This window comes from Ornithorhynchus anatinus, chromosome 4 (genome assembly GCF_004115215.2).
Source record: "Ornithorhynchus anatinus isolate Pmale09 chromosome 4, mOrnAna1.pri.v4, whole genome shotgun sequence".
Lineage (NCBI taxonomy): Eukaryota > Metazoa > Chordata > Mammalia > Monotremata > Ornithorhynchidae > Ornithorhynchus > Ornithorhynchus anatinus.
The window spans coordinates 61,988,583-62,006,092 of NC_041731.1; the positions used below are offsets into that span (position 1 = coordinate 61,988,583).

General features: G+C 44.1%; 1 protein-coding gene across 1 annotated transcript in view; it reads left to right on the forward strand.

The window, feature by feature from the left end:
* Positions 1–17,510, forward strand: part of VPS13B (vacuolar protein sorting 13 homolog B) — a 932,812-nt gene that overhangs the window by 450,950 nt on the left and 464,352 nt on the right. The window contains 1 exon segment of the mRNA XM_029063425.2: positions 5,719–5,939. Within this exon segment, the coding sequence (XP_028919258.1) occupies positions 5,719–5,939 (221 nt within the window).

Consider the following 17,510-nt stretch of genomic DNA (forward strand, 5'->3'; position numbering starts at 1 on the left):
CGATCACATAGTAAAGTACCCATTCCACTGTTTTACATCCTGCAATCTCTTTTAGGTTCACATTAAGGGATAAAAGTTGGACCAAGGCCTAGTCAAACACTTGCGAATTTACCCACAACACTAATGACATTGAAAATATTCCAGCTGAAAGTGTATCAAAATTTGGATTAAAGAGAACAGCTCTACTTCTAAACAGGCCCGCTGCTGGCTCAGGGCAAAGTGGAAGATGATGATGGTATTTGTTAAGCGCTTACTATGTGCCAAGCACTGTTCTAAGTGCTGGGGTAGATACCAGGTAATCAGGTTGCCCCATGTGGGGCTCACAGTCTTAATCCCTATTTTACAGCTGAAGTAACTGAGGCCCAGAGAAGCGAAGTGACTTGCCCAAAGTCACACATCAGATGGTTGGTGGAGCTGGGATTAGAATCACGACCTCTGACTCTCAAGATCGTGCTCTTTCCACTAAGCAACGCTGCTCCTTCTGGCCCAGAGTCAAGACCCAAGTTGAAGGCACGATGGGCCTTCAGGGGAGAGCTGAGAACTGTTGGGGGAGTCATAATAATAATAGTGGTATTTGTTAAGCATAGTACTAAATGCTGGGGTAAAAACCAGATAATCAGGTCCCACAAGGGACTGACATTGTAAGTAGGAGGGAGAACAGGTATCAGATGTCCATTTTACAGATGAAGAAACTGAGATCCAGAGAAGTCATGACTTGCCCAAGATTGCACGACAGGTTAGTGGAAGAGGCAGGATTAGAACCTAGGCCCACGCTCTTTCCATTAAGCCACGCTGGGAGATGTGTGTTTATCACTGAGATTGGTGTAGGTCCATCTCCATCCCCCCTTCCGTTAGCATGAGCGTTATCAGCAGCCTGAGCGGTGCATATATCAGCAGGCCCATCATAGACATGACTATCAGTACTAATAATAATGATGGTACTTAATAAGTGCTTACTGTGTGCCAAGCACTCTTTTAAGCACTAGGGTAGATGCACATTAATCGGGCTGGGCACAGTCCCTATCCCACATGGGGCTCACATTCCTAATCCTCATTTTACAGATGAGGTAACTAAGGCCTGGAGAAGAGCAAGTGATTTATCCAGGGTTGGTATAATAATAATGTTGGTATTTGTTAAGCGCTTACTATGTGCCGAGCACTGTTCTAAGCGCTGGGGTAGACATAGGGGAATCAGATTGTCCCACGTGGGGCTCACAGTCTTAATCCCCATTTTACAGATGAGGGAACTGTGGCGCAGAGAAGTGAAGTGACTTGACCACAGTCACACAGCCGACAAGTGGCAGAGCTGGGATTCGAACTCATGAGCCCTGACTCCAAAGCCCGTGCTCTTTCCACTGAGCTTCTCCATAAAGCATACAAGTGATAGAACCGGGATTAAAACCCAAGTCCTTCCGACTCCCAGGCCCAGGCTCTATCCATTAAACCAATGTTTCTCAAGCTCTCAGCTCTGGCAGTGAGGCCTGCAGCATCTGTCAGAGGAAAACCAAGCCAGGGGCCACCCACCATGGTGTTGTAAGCAACAGGAGCCACTAGGGATTGCTGGATAGCTGAACTGTTCTCATCAGTGGCATTTATTGAGCACTTTCTAGATGTAGAGCACTGTATTAAGCATTTAGGAGAGTACACAGTACAGCAGAGTTGGTGGACATGTTCCCTGCCCACAACTACTCACAGTCTCTCCTCCGGAAAACATCCCTGGTAGTCCAACTCCTCCCCCCGACCCCAACCTGCATCAGGAGCCAAGCCACTAGTAGCAGAGACCCATGTGCCTGAAGCTGTCACACTACTTCATTCAATTAATTCATTCATTCAGTAGTATTTATTGAGTACTTACTATGTGCAGAGCACTATACTATGCGCTTGGAATGGACAAATTGGCAACAGATACAGTCCCTGTTCTTTGACGGGCTTACAGTCTAATTGGGGGAGACAGACAGACAAGAACAATGGCAATAAATAGAATCAATTGAATTTATTGAACACTTACTCTGTGCAAAGCACTATACTAAGTGCTTGGGAGAGTATAATATAACAATAGACAGACACATTCTCTGCCCAAATCTAGCTTACAGGGTACTGGAGTTAAGTGGCCACCTCCCAGAGGCATTGGGGGCAATGGCTGGATATGCAGACTTGTTCATCGCACACCTCTGACGACCTGAGATTCCAATTAGGACTGGAAATATCCAAAATGGTGGCTTTCAATTTTTACCATGCGCCAAGCACTATACCAAGCATTTGTATTAGTGCTTTTGTCCGATTAGACCTTTCAAGTCAGCTCCCTCACAGGCTCATCCTCCCTAAAATCCCCACCCCTTTATTTTCCCCCATATTCAAAATAAATAGTTGACATCTATGATTCCAGTTATTGGGATAGGAAGGTGGTTCAGTGGTTAGTGAGGCTAATTAGGCTGATTGTGCTTCAGTGGCATTTGGTTCTGTTACTCTCTGCCCAGAGTAGCTGTGTCTTTTTCCAATTCCACGGTCTTAGGGTGAATGTACAATGCACTGCTCCCTATTTGTAAGCAGAATTTCCCCAGGCTACCGAGCCCAGTTCCATCCTTAAACCAGACTGGGGTTGGGACAAATGGATTTCATTTTTCCAAGATATGGAACAAAGAATCAGTCAAAGGTTTGAGAAGGTAAGCACGGTGTAGTGGATATAGCGTGGGCCAGGGAGTCAGAAGGTCATGGGTTCTAATCCCAGCTCTGCCACTTGTCTGCTGTGTGACCTTGGGCAAGTCACTTCACTTCTCTGTGCCTCGGTTATCTAATCTGTAAAATGGGTTTTGAGACTGTGAGCCTTACACGGGACAGGGACTGTGTCCAACTCAATTTGCTTGTATTCACCTCAGAGCTTAATATAGTGCCTGGCACATAGTAAGCACTTAAATGCCATTATTATTATTATTATTGTCATTACTGTGTGCAGAGCATTCACTGTACCAAGCGCTTGGGAGATTTCAATACAACAGAGTCAGTAGACACTATTCCCTGGCCACAACAAGCTTGCAATCAAGAGACTTGCTGGCATAGTGGATAGAGCCTGGGCTTGGAAGTCATGAGGTCATAGGTTCTAATCCTGGCTCGGCCACATGTCTTCTGTGTGACCTTGGGCAAGTCACTTCACTTCTCTGTGCCTCAGTTACCTTAACTGTAAAATGGGGATTGAGTCTGTGAGCCCCTTGTGGGACAGGGACTGTGTCCACCTTGATTTGCTCGTATCCACCCCAGCGCTTAGTGGAGTGCCTGGCACATAGCGCTTAACAAATACCATCATTATTATTATTAGAGCTTAAAGTCTAGAGATTAAAGAAGAAGGGAAAGGAACAGATTTGGGTTCAGCACAGGGATTATCTGGAACAGAAAAGGCAATGTGGAAAAGAAGGAAGGTCTCACCACATTTTTTTTCCCTATATTGCTAATGTGCAATTGTAGAATCGCTTATAGCAAACCCATTTCATTGAGTAGCAGAAAACTGGCGATTTGTGTACTCAGTTGGAAACATCTGTTTACAGAGACATAGCGTCCTCAAAATGTTTGTCAGAGAGCACAGAAGGACACAGAGGGTGATGAGTTCAATGTGGATAACACTCTTTTTTTGGAGTTGGTTGCTGTTTGTTTTGTGCCCATGTGTTCACAGCATAAATTAAGTCAAATCACACTATTCTGAATAGCTGCAAATTATCTCATGAGTTGCCTAAACTGGCCCCTGGTATCGGATGTGCACAGTTCTGCAAAATAAATAGCATCTGATACAGTTTAAACCAAGAGTTCTTGAGTAATGGGAATTTAAATGTGTTTTTCTGAAAATATTTCACTGTGTTGCCCATTAATGTGCTTTCCTAGTTGGGATTTTCCTTTCTTCTTTGACATGTAGGACTGGCTCATTGAACCATTTGTTTATTTCTGCCACGCAGCCTTCTGTCATCTTCACTTTCCCTTCTCATTATTAGGTCAGAATTACAGATTTTCGATTTGGTCACCAATTTTTCATGTCATTTGGGAAATGCCATAGAAAAGAATTTCCTCTGCTCTATTCTTCCCTCTGTAAATAATGTTGCATGATCACACAGATCATTACTCGCACACAAAATGGGATTTTAGTCTCTTGCTTCTTTTGTGGTTTGGGGCAGTTTGAAGTGATTTGAAAATTCTCCTAATCTTGCCTGCAATAAATATTTTCTCCAAAATCAAAGAACTAATTTCAGTTTTAAGAGCTACTCAACAATTGCAACAACAGCAAAAAACCCAAAACCATCCCCATTTTGAGAGTCTGCTAAGTTGTTTTAAAAGTTTCCCAGAAGTCTGCATATTAATAGCCTAAACAGTTATAGTGTATCCTTCACAGGTGTTCAAGGTTATTCCTAAAAGGTTTGCTTATAACACATGGGAGATGTAAATCTTCTTTCTAGTCCAGTCTTCCATCTGCTGTCACGGAGGGTTTTGGACAGACGCTTGTCAGTATTTGTAGATGAGGCCCCCAGGTTGGATCTGTAGATCAGAAGGAAAGTGTGGGAGTTTCTAGAAGCTCCAAGGTAAAGCAGGATCTGGTCTTTGCTTTCTGGTTGTATATTTTCCCCAGAACAGCTCATTTTTTGAGCTAGATGCTCTCAGGCACTTAGTATAATGCTCTGCATGCAGTATACCCTCAAGAAATACGATTGATTGGTGCAGTTTAAGTTAAATAATTCAGGTATCAGGGTTGCCTTTCTATTAAGGGAAGATGTGTATACGATGAAGCGATAATATTAAATATCATTTTAGGTGGTTCCATTAAATTTCCGAACAATATTGATTTACTGGCTGATCTCTGAGGGAGAACAATATTTTGTATTTTAATTAAGATCAGACTCAGATTATTTTATTCCCATTCATTCAATAGTATTTATTGAGCACTTACTATGTGCAGAGCACTGTACTAAGTGCTTGGAATGTACAAATCCCATACAATTAGCATTGTGTATGTGTTGCCTGATCTAAGGTTTGGAGAAAATTTATCTCAGTAACGGCTTTTAAGTACGTAAGTTGAAATTTTTCCAAAATATTTTAAGACAAATTTGGCAGAATCTTTATTTTGTAAATAGGAACTTTGTGTAGTTTTATAAATAATTTTAGAATCAGTTACAGATGATTTAAAGTTTGTCATTCTTTCTTAAGGGTAGCATATTTTCAGTTTAAAGGCTGGCATTTTTTTACTGCTCAGTCCTGACCACAAATTATTTAATATTCAGTGTTTTTTTTTCCAGGGAGGTTACTGAAGACTGTTACACAAAATGCAAGAATTTCACTTTATATTTCCATTTTTTTCTATTTTGTATTCAAATGTGAAAACTACTAATGTGTCTTGTGAATTTCACCAGATATTGTTAATCAATCAACCACTGGTATTGATTGGGTGCTTACTGTGTTCTGAGCACTTTACTATGTGCTTGGAAGAGTACAATCCAACAAAATAGCAGACACGTTCCTCGTTCATAAGGAGCTGACCATCGTCCCCTTCAATTATCTAGTAATTATTGCTCTTGATATTGGTCGTCTGATAGTTTTTTTCTTTTGGAGTACTTGTGCATGAAACCTAATTTAAGGATCTTTGAGTATTTTGCACATATGCTAATTCTGCACGTTTTAATTTCAGAATAGACAGTTTGGCAGATTGGATTGTCCATTATTAACTGTGGTTTTTGTTTGTCACAGGTGATGCTTTCCCCTGGACAATCAGCCTGCATCATTTCAGTGTATATACCCTTTTGGGACAGCAGATGACACTTTGCTTGATGGAGCCTATAGGCTGTACGTCTACTCTGGCTGTTACTTCACAAAAACTTCTTGCTTCAGGGCCCGAATCCAAACATTCGTTTGTCGTCTGCCTCCATGTCGACCTGGAGTCTCTCGAGATAAAATGTTCGAACCCCCAGGTTGGTACATTTAATTGATTTATGAAAGGAAATTTAAAATAACTTGATTAATGTACAATTGTTTTCCATTTTGCAGGAGAGGTTTTCTTCTATTAATGTCTTAATTTTTTCTTTAGCTGGGCCATCAAGATCAAGGTGGTTAGATTAAGATTTGCTTTGAAGGTCTCTCAGATTTTGTAATTCAAACTCTTCCCAAAATGTAATAGCTGCAGCATAAATGTATCTTTTGGCTGATGGAATGAAATCAGTTGCAGATGTACAGTTTTTAATACTTTACTGTCACTTGGGAAGTGTCTGTTAAAGTGATCAAATGTTATTTTCATCTCACTCAGAACTTCTTTGATTCAACATGCAGTGTTTGCAAACGAGAAGGCATGCTTTGCTTTAAAAATTAATTCTGTAATACCTTTCAGATTCTTTATGGACTAATCACATTGGGCTTTGCATGACCTTTGATTTTTATTGAGTCTAATATCTGTTCCAAGTCACTCCTAGTTGCTCAAATTATGAATCTAACTAAATAATACACAGTTTTGGCCTGTCATGGAAATATGAGCTTAGCTTCTGGTTTGTGCATGAGTGAGCAGGGGGAGAGGCAGGACATAGAAAACTCAAAAAAGTGTAAATATTTTCTTGGGTAACCACTAGTTCAACTCTGCTCTCTATTGATTTATGAAGTTTAAATCAGGGTACATTTTTTTAGACAAATTTGCAATGCTGAGTGTTGCATCTTAAGTTATTAGTAAAGTTTGCTTTTTACCAAGTGTTAGACCTGGCATAGTTGGGGCTGGATAAAACTTTTATAATTGGTATTTGGGAAGCATTAGCAATCTCTTTCTTTTAAATTTGGTGGGGTGCCGGGGGGGGCTGTTGTGCAGTACCTTGAGAAGACATGCTTGAGAAGCAGCATGGTATAGTGGCTAGAGGATGGGCCTGGGACACTTGTCTACTGTAGGACCTTGGGTAAGTCACTTCCCTTCTCTGGGCCTCAGTTCCTTCATCTGTAAAATGGGAATTGAGATTATGAGCCCCTTGCAGGACAGGGATTGCGTCCAACCCGATATGCTTGTATTCACCCCAGAGCTTAGTACAGTGCCTGGCACCTAGTAAGCGTTTAACAATTTATCTGTGCCTCAGTTACCTCATCTGTAAAATGGGGATTAAGTCTGTGAGTCCCACGTGGGACACCCTGATTACCTTGTATCTATCCCAGTGCTTAGAACAGTGCTTAGAGCATAATGAGCACTGAACAAGTACCATCATCATTATTATTATTAAATACCATAATTATTATTATCATATTATCCTTCATTTTCCTTTTTAATAACCTTTATTGTAGTTTAATTCCTTTCAATTACCCCATTTGCCTTTGATTGACATCAGCATCTATTAGCCCTAGCTGAGAACTTGGCATATTGTAGGGTAAAGAGGCCTATGCTTTTGGGCCCATTTTTATTAATGAACCATCAAAACATATAGTAATATATACACCCTCATAAAAGCCAAGAGGTAGTCAACCATCGCAAGATCAAAATCAGTTTTTGGCTAGTCACCTGGTAAATGATCTCTTCCCTTGTAGGATATCAGCATGTTCTAGTTATCTGGAAACTTGCAAGTCCCATCAGGGGGTAGCATAAACTCGTCAAGGGAATGCCCTTCTCCTTTTACTCTTCCTACCCATCCTGTCATTTCTAAACATGAAGCGCTTCCCACTGGATGCTATTCTTTGCCAGGGGATGTGTCATTTTTAACAGATGAGAAGGCAAGTTAACTGATCCAGGTTCTTCTTTGGATCCTGTGTCGTAAATTTAGTGTTAAGCCAAGCAAAAGCAGCGATAAGAGATAAGAGGAGAACCAGGAGAGGACGGAGTCAGGGAAGCCAAAGTTGGAAAATGTTTCCAGGAGAAGGGGGTGGCCCTCAGTGTTGAAGGCAGCTGAGAAGTTGAGGAAGATTAGGACGGAGTAGAGGCCGTTGGATTTGGCAAGAAGGAGAACATTGGTGACCGTGGAGGGGGCGAGGTTTCTGTGGAGTGAAGGGGATGGAATCCAGCTTGGAGGGGGTCAAGGAGAGAATTGGAGGAGAGGGGTTTGAGAGAGCAGGTGTAGACAACTCACTCAGGGAGTTTGGAGAGGAATGATAGGAGGGACAATCAATCAGTGTGTCTTTTGACACAATCAATCAATGTGTCTTACTGTGTGCAGAGCACTATACTAAGCTGCTGGGAGAGTACAGTACAATGCCACAAGATCTCAAAGATGCCACCTTCACCATCATTTTAAAGAGAAGAGGAGAAAGATCAGATTGTTACCAAGGCATCTCATTACTTTCTCTTGTCAGCAAAATCCTAGTCAGCGTTCTCCTGGATTCGCTATCAAACCTTATTTTTGAATATCGTTTAGTGAATACTCCCAGAATCAGTGGTATTTGTTGAATGCTTACTTGATGCCGAGTCATATGCTCCAACAGAGCTGGTAGACGTGATCCCTGCCTACAAGGAGCTTACAGTTTACAGGGATCTCAATGTGGCTGTGGAACACAGCATCACTCAGGAGTTAATGGTAATAATAAGTGAGCTGTATATACGTAGGGCTCACAGTCTAAGTAGGACAGAGAACAAGCCACTTGACAGATGGGAAAAAAGGCATAGAGAAGTTAACTGACTCACCCAAGGTCACACAGCAGGCAAGATGAATTGCTGGGAGTAGAGCCTAAGCCCTTTGATTCCCTGGCCCATGCTTTTTCCAATAGGCCATGTTGCTTCCTGATATGATATGATGTTTGCTCTAAGTCAGGTACAGGAAAAGTGCAGGGAGCAAAACCCAGATCTCTATATAGTTTTACATGATTTCCAGAATCTAGCACAGAAGAATGGTTGATTAATGCCCTTTTTACAGAAGCATCTGACACTAAATAGATCTGGACTCTGGAAATTATTTAGCATCTATGACTACCCTGAAAAGTGTATTAAGATACATGGCCTACTTCATGACAGCATGGCTAGCCACATCAGAGCTGGGATGCCTTATCGGACCCATTAAAGTAGAGATTTGCAACTGCCTCAGGCCTGTTAATGATAATAGTATTTGATAATAATAATAATGATAATTGTGTTTGTTAAGCACTCACTTGTGCCAAGCTCTGTAATCAAAATAATCAGATCTGACAGAGTCTCTGTCTCACATAGGGCTCCAGTCTAAGAAGCAGGGAGGACAGGTTCAATTTATTCAACACAGAAGTGCTGGAAGACACAAGAAGGCAATAATAATAATAATGGTAGTCTTTGTTAAACGCCTACTATGTGTGAAGCACTGTTCCAAGCTCTGGGATAGATGCAAGTTAATCAGGTTGGACACGATCCCTGTCCCATATGGGGCTCACAATCTTAATTCCATTTTACAGATTAAGTAACAGGCACGAGTAGTGAAATGACTTGCCCGATGTCATCCGGCAGACAGTGTGAATTGCTGAATCGGGCAGAGATTAAGACAATTGAGAAAAAAATCAAGGTAATCAATCAGCCACCACCAGGGAAACTATAAGTACTACCAAAAATCTAAGTTGGCAGCACAGAGCTAAATGCTGTTCTGCTCTAGACAAGATGCTGACCAACAGTACAACAGTAGAAAAGGAAATATTATAGTAATAATAATAATGGCATTTGTTAAGCATTTACTGTGTGAAAAGCACTGTGATAAGCGCGGGGGGGGATACAAAGGTGATCAGGTTGACCCCTGTGGGGCTCACAGTCTTCATGCTCATTTGCAGTTGAGGTCACTGAGGCCCAGAGAAGTGAAGTGACTTGCCCACAGTCACACAGCTGACAAGTGGCAGCCGGGATGCAAACCCATGACCTCTGACTCCCAAACCCGGGCTCTTTCCACTGAGCCACGCTGCTTCTCTAATTTTCTGAATATGAAACCAAGGCGAGAAGGCCAGGGAATTCTCCTGAAGACTATCAAATGGAGTGGGGCGGCAGCGAGGTATTGGGCTCCAGACCAAGCAGTACTATTACATACAGCTGACTTGGCTCATTCATGACCAGCCCAGGCAGCCTGCAGATGCCTTTCTCCTCTCTGACTTAGCAAAGGAGCCTGAAAAGGGACCCTAGGGCAAGGAATAGGTTCCTACCCCATCAGCCATCAGAACCCCAGGCCCAAGATGACTCTTCCCCCAACCCTGGATTCCAAGGATCCTTGCCAGTCTGGCAAGGATTCTAAAGTAGAGCTGGGAGTCCTTCTTGTGGGCTCTGGAGCCCAGGAAGAGGCTGTTCTTAGCCCAATGGTTCTAGAACTGGCTGGGACTCTTTGTGCCCCTCCCAGGCTCCGTGGCCTAGTTGGGAATTCTCTTCTGGGATCAGCAGGCAGCCTTCTGCCCTCCCATGGCGGGGCTGAAGCAAGGGAACCACATACACCAACTGGTTACCTCATCCGTAAAATGGGGATTAAGACTGTGAGCCTCACATGGGACAACCTTTCATTCATTCATTCAATAGTATTTATTGAGCGCTTACTATGTGCAGAGCACTGTATTAAGCGCTTGGGATGAACAAGTCGGCAACAGATAGAGACAGTCCCTGCCGTTTGACGGGCTTACAGTCTAATCGGGGGAGACGGACAGACAAGAACAATGGCACTAAACAGCGTCAAGGGGAAGAACATCTCGTAAAAACAATGGCAACTAAATAGAATCAAGGCGATGTACAATTCATTAACAAAATAAATAGGGTAACGAAAATATATACAGTTGAGCGGACGAGTACAGTGCTGTGGGGATGGGAAGGGAGAGGTGGAGGAGCAGAGGGAAAAGGGGAAAATGAGGCTTTAGCTGCGGAGAGGTAAAGGGGGGATGGCAGAGGGAGTAGAGGGGGAAGAGGAGCTCAGTCTGGGAAGGCCTCTTGGAGGAGGTGATTTTTAAGTAAGGTTTTGAAGAGGGAAAGAGAATCAGTTTGGCGGAGGTGAGGAGGGAGGGCGTTCCAGGACCGCGGGAGGACGTGACCCAGGGGTCGACGGCGGGATAGGCGAGACCGAGGGACGGTGAGGAGGTGGGCGGCAGAGGAGCGGAGCGTGCGGGGCGGGCGGTAGAAAGAGAGAAGGGAGGAGAGGTAGGAAGGGGCAAGGTGATGGAGAGCCTTGAAGCCTAGAGTGAGGAGTTTTTGTTTGGAGCGGAGGTCGATAGGCAACCACTGGAGTTGTTTAAGAAGGGGAGTGACAGGCCCAGATTGTTTCTGCAGGAAGATGAGCCGGGCAGCGGAGTGAAGAATAGACTGGAGCGGGGCGAGAGAGGAGGAAGGGAGGTCAGAGAGAAGGCTGACACAGTAGTCTAGCCGGGATATAACGAGAGCCCGTAATAGTAAAGTAGCCGTTTGGGTGGAGAGGAAAGGGCGGATCTTGGCGATATTGTAGAGGTGAAACCGGCAGGTCTTGGTAACGGATAGGATGTGTGGGGTGAACGAGAGGGACGAGTCAAGGATGACACCGAGATTGCGGGCCTGCGGGACGGGAAGGATGGTCCCTGATTACCTGATTACCCTGTATCTACCCCAGTGCTTAGAACAGTGCTTCACACATAGTAAGCGCTCAACAAATGCAAACATTATTATTATTCCCCTGACCCCAGATGCACAATAATCACAGTAGTAAAGGTATTGGTTGAGCACTCACTGGCAACCAGAAGTGTGAGAGATGCCCCCTGCCCACAAGAAGTTTCCACTCTAATGGAGAAACAGACCAAAAAAAAAATGTACAAACGGAGTAATCAAAGTGGACTATATAATCAGTTGTACATAATCAATCCATAGTATTTATTGAGCACTTACTGTGTGCAGAGCACTACATTGAGTGCTTGGGAGAGTACAGTGTAGTAGAGTTGGAAGGCACAGTCCCTGCCCACAAATGAGCTTAACGTCCATCAGTGCCTAAGTGCTGAGGGAGCATAAGGAGAATATAAATAAATGATCCCAGGCTCTCCGAGATCTGTTCTTAATTCATCCCTGCACTCAAAAGAAAAAGTTGTCCCCTTGGCTTACTCTCTAGGATTCTGCCCTTCGGAAGCCAATAGGGGAAAGAAACAGGAAATGACTTCCTTAATCCTGAGTAAATTAGATTTGGTAAAAGCAGTTAATCCAGTCAATCAATCAGTCGTATTTATTGAGCTATTGTGTGAAGAGCACTGTACTAAGCATTTCGTCTCAAACTGATTTGTAGTTTCACTTGAAATATTAAGAATTGAACATAGCATACAACCCACTAGCTGCGTTAATAGCTGTTTGGCTCAAGCAAGTATAGTTTTTAAATATATTTTTCCATAGTAAATTTTGCTTTGGGCCAAAATCTTTGCAAGGTAAGTGAAACTCCAAAATTGGTAGGGATTGTGTGAGAGAGATAGGATCAACTTTTGTGAAGTCAGCACATCCATCTGAAAAAATGCATATCAGATTATTTTAGAGAACTATGAGTAGATTGCAGAGTGTAGATGGGTTAAAAGGAGAAGAGTTAAGTGTTCAGTATGCTCACAAGGGCATAGATCAGTGCTCTACAGAAAAAACTCTCAGTTTAAATGATACTGAAAGAACAGAAGATTGCAGCACCACCACACAACCCCTAAAGAGTAACTCCCAAAATAGGAGGAGGAGCAATAGTAATAGTGATAGTAATAGCATTTATGAGCACCCATTTTTTTTCAGTGGTACTGGTTAAGTGCTTACTATGTGCTGACCACTGTACTAATCACTGGGGTAGATGCAAGATAATCTGGTTGGACCCAGCCCCTGTCCCACATAGAGCTCACATTCATTCATTCATTCAGGTGTATTTGTCCCTGTCCCACATTAGACTATGAGCCCGTCAAAGGGCAGGGACTGTATCTGTTACCGATTTGTACATTCCAAGCACTTAGTACAGTGCTCTGCACATAGTAAGCGCTCAATAAATACTATTGAATGAATGAATAGACCTCACAATCATTCATTCATTCAGGTGTATTTATTGAGTACTTACTGTATGCAGAGCACTGTACTAAGCGCTTGGGAGAGTATGCTAAAACAATAAAGAGATTTGTTCCCTCCCCACAAGTTAACTGAACAGAGCAGAAAGTGGATATTACTATTTGAACAAGCCACAGAGCAGCAATCAAAATTTCTTTTATGCTCTCCATCTATATTTTTGACCCCTATTCTACATTTTTGACCCCTACTCCCAGAAATTTTCCAAGCTCTCTGGACTAGTCATCTTTCCATGATATATAAATGAAAATGCCACATGTGGTCTTTATGTTTAGCCTTTTCATTAAACAGTTGAATTGCAGTTTATCTAAAACATAGTATCTACAGTCATGCCGGCCCCCCGCTACCCAATATAACAGGCTCTCGAGAACAGTGTGAATAAAAAACATTGCCAAATCAATAAATTATAGGTGAAACCTTATAATAATAATAAGATGGTATTTGTTAAGCACTCACTATGTGCCAAGCACTGTTCTAAGCACTGCTGTAGATATAAGGTAATCAGGTTGTCCCACGTGGGGTTCACAGTCTTAATCCCCATTTTACAGATGAGGTAACCGAGGCAACAGAGAAGTTAAGTGGCTTGCCCAAGGTCATACAGCAGACAAGTAGCAGAGCTGGGATTGAAACCCACGTCCTCTGACTCCCAAGCCACACTGCTTCTCTCACTTATTGGAGTACATCACTGAACTTCCAAGACAGATGGTAGATTAAGAGAGAGTATAAAAATGCCGTTTCAACAGAGACAGCTGCTTCATTTGCTGTGTATTTGCAAATGCGCAGGAGTTAGATAGGGCCTGACTTGCATATCTTTTCCTTTGCACCCTCCAGTTTCCATTTGTAATTGCTACTTAATAAGAGTATGCACTACTCACCGATATTTACCTCCCCAAATGCCAGATGGGCAAATCAAAGTGATAATCTCTAACAAAATACTCCATGAAAAAACAAAGAAAGCCTAAAATGCAGTGCCTTCAAAATTAGTACAGAATTTTAAAATACTGCACCCTTTTGCTATATATGGTATTCCAGCATTACCTCTGATACTACTAGGCTCCCAAACTCCCAGTGCTTAGAATGTGCCTGGCACATAGTTAAATGTTCAATAAATACCAATTGAAAAACAAACAACAAAAACTGTTAGAGCTTGGGCTGGGTAAGGGATGAGAAAGATGGGCAATCTTCATCCCCATTTTACAGATGAGGTAAGTGAGACATCAAGAAGTGAAGGGACTTGCCCAGGTCACACAGCTGGTTTGGTGCAGCGTATTGTACTAGAATCTTGGGAAGCACAGAACAAAGAAGTCATACATTCCCTGCCCAAACAGTTTTACTCAGAGACCAACCAGAAGAATCAAATGAAGAAGCAATATAATGGGGAAAAAAATATTCAGGCATTACGATTTTAGCCAACACTTTTCACCCCATCAGTTCTGTTATAAATCTTCCTAACATTAACTAAACCACAGTTGAAATCATTAGTGCTATTAAAATGTAAGTGGGTTATAAGAAATAATCTAGTCTGTAAACTCATGGACAGAGAACATGTCTGCTAATTTCATTGTATTATACTCTCCCAAGCCCTTAGTACAATGCTCTGCACATAATAAGCACTCAATGCCACTGATTGATTGAAATAATTAAAACCAATTGTCTAGTTGGCTCAGTGCAGGCATCAAGGCTTGTGATGATGATGATTACAATTATATGGTTAATATTAATGGTGTTAAGTGCTTTGTATCATCTAAGCATTGTGCTAAAAGTTGAATGCAAAATAATGGTCACAGTTCCTGTTCCATATAAAGCTCAAAATCTAAGAAATCAACAATATTTAGTGAACACTGTAAGATTTTGAAGTCAATAGATCATATTTATTGAGCATTTACTGTGTGCAGAGCAGTCTACTAAGTGCTTGAGAGTATATAATATAACAGAGTTAGTAGGCACATTCCCTGCCCACAGACTTTACAGAGACAGACTTCAAAATAAATTACAGATATGTGCATAAAATCTTTGGGGCTGAGGGAGGACTGAATGAAGCACAAGGATGACACATAGAGGAGTGGGAGATGAGGAAATGAAGGCTTAGTTGAAGAAGGCCTCTTGGAGGAGATGTGCTTTTTAATAAGGCTCTGAAGTTGGAGAGAGGAGTGATTCATTCATTCAGTAGTATTTATTGAGCGCTTACTATGTGCAGAGCACTGTACTAAGCACTTGGGATGAACAAGTCGGCAACAGATAGAGACAGTCCCTGCCGTTTGACGGGCTTACAGTCTAATCGGGGGAGACGGACAGACGAGAACAATGGCACTAAACAGAGTCAAGAGGAAGAACATCTCGTAGAAACAATGGCAACTAAATAGAATCGAGGCGATGTACAATTCATTAACAAAATAAATAGGGTAACGAAAATATATACAGTTGAGCGGACGAGTACAGTGCTGTGGGGATGGGAAGGGAGAGGTGGAGGAGCAGAGGGAAAAGGGGAAAATGAGGCTTTAGCTGCGGAGAGGTAAAGGGGGGATGGCAGAGGGAGTAGAGGGGGAAGAGGAGCTCAGTCTGGGAAGGCCTCTTGGAGGAGGTGATTTTTAAGTAAGGTTTTGAAGAGGGAAAGAGAATCAGTTTGGCGGAGGTGAGGAGGGAGGGCGTTCCAGGACCGTGGGAGGACGTGACCCAGGGGTCGACGGCGGGATAGGCGAGACCGAGGGACGGTGAGGAGGTGGGCAGCAGAGGAGCGGAGCATGCGGGGTGGGCGGTAGAAAGAGAGAGGGGAGGAGAGGTAGGAAGGGGCAAGGTGATGGAGAGCCTTGAAGCCTAGAGTGAGGAGTTTTTGTTTGGAGCGGAGGTCGATAGGCAACCACTGGAGTTGTTTAAGAAGGGGAGTGACATGCCCAGATCGTTTCTGCAGGAAGATGAGCCGGGCAGCGGAGTGAAGAATAGACCGGAGCGGGGCGAGAGAGGAGGAAGGGAGGTCAGAGAGAAGGCCGACACAGTAGTCTAGCCGGGATATAACGAGAGCCCGTAATAGTAAGGTAGCCGTTTGGGTGGAGAGGAAAGGGCGGATCTTGGCGCTATTGTATAGGTGAAACCGGCAGGTCTTGGTAACGGATAGGATGTGTGGGGTGAACGAGAGGGACGAGTCAAGGATGACACCGAGATTGCGGGCCTGCGGGACGGGAAGGATGGTCGTGCCATCCACGGTGATAGAGAAGTCTGGGAGAGGACCGGGTTTGGGAGGGAAGATGAGGAGCTCAGTCTTGCTCATGTTGAGTTTTAGGTGGCGGGCCGACATCCAGGTGGAGACGTCCCGGAGGCGGGAGGAGATGCGAGCCCGAAGGGAGGGGGAGAGGACAGGGGCGGAGATGTAGATCTGCGTGTCATCTGCGTAGAGATGGTAGTCAAAGCCGTGAGAGCGGATGAGTTCACCGAGGGAGTGAGTGTAAATGGAGAACAGAAGAGGGCCAAGAACTGACCCTTGAGGAACTCCAACAGTTAAAGGATGGGAGGGGGAGGAGGCTCCAGCGAAGGAGACCGAGAATGATCGGCCAGAGAGGTAAGAGGAGAACCAGGAGAGGACAGAGTCCATGAAGCCAAGGTGAGATAAGGTATGGAGGAGGAGGGGATGGTCGACGGTGTCAAAGGCAGCAGAGAGGTCAAGGAGGATCAGAATGGAGTAGGAGCCATTGGATTTGGCAAGAAGGAGGTCACGGGTGACCTTAGAGAGAGCAGTCTCGGTAGAGTGGAGGGGACGGAAGCCAGGTTGGAGGGAGTCTAGGAGAGAATGGGAGTTAAGGAATTCTAAGCATCGATTGTAGACGACTCGTTCTAGGATTTTGGAAAGGAAGGGTAGTAGGGAGATAGGACGATAACTGGAGGGGGAAGTGGGGTCGAGAGTGGGTTTTTTTAGGATGGGGGAGACGTGGGCATGTTTGAAGGCAGAGGGGAAGGAGCCCTTGGAGATTGAGTGGTTAAAAATAGAAGTTAAGGAAGGGAGGAGGGCAGGGGCGATGGTTTTAAGAAGGTGAGAGGGAATGGGGTCCGAGGCGCAGGTGGAGGGGGTGGCACTTGCGAGGAGGGAGGAGATCTCCTCTGAGGATACTGCAGGGAAGGATGGGAAAGTAGGGGAGGGGGTCATTGGGGGGGAGGGGAGAGGCGGAGGGGTGACTTTGGGGAGCTCAGACCTGATCGTGTTGATTTTCGTGAGGAAATAGGTGGCCAGATCATTGGGGGTGAGAGATGGGGGAGGGGGAGGAACAGGGGGCCTAAGGAGAGAGTTAAAGGTCCGGAACAATCGGCGGGGGTGACGGGCATGGGTGTCGATGAGGGAGGAGAAGAAGCTTTGCCTGGCGGAGGAGAGGGCAGAGTTAAGGCAGGAAAGGATAAATTTGAAGTGTGTGAGGTCGGCTCGGTGCTTGGACTTTCGCCAGCAGCGCTCAGCACCTCGAGCATAGGAGCATAGGAGGCGGACGGAGGAGGTGATCCAGGGCTGTGGGTTAGTGGATCGAGAGCGGCGGAGGGAAAGGGGGGCGAGAGAGTCGAGATGAGTAGAGAGGGTGGAGTTGAGAGCGGA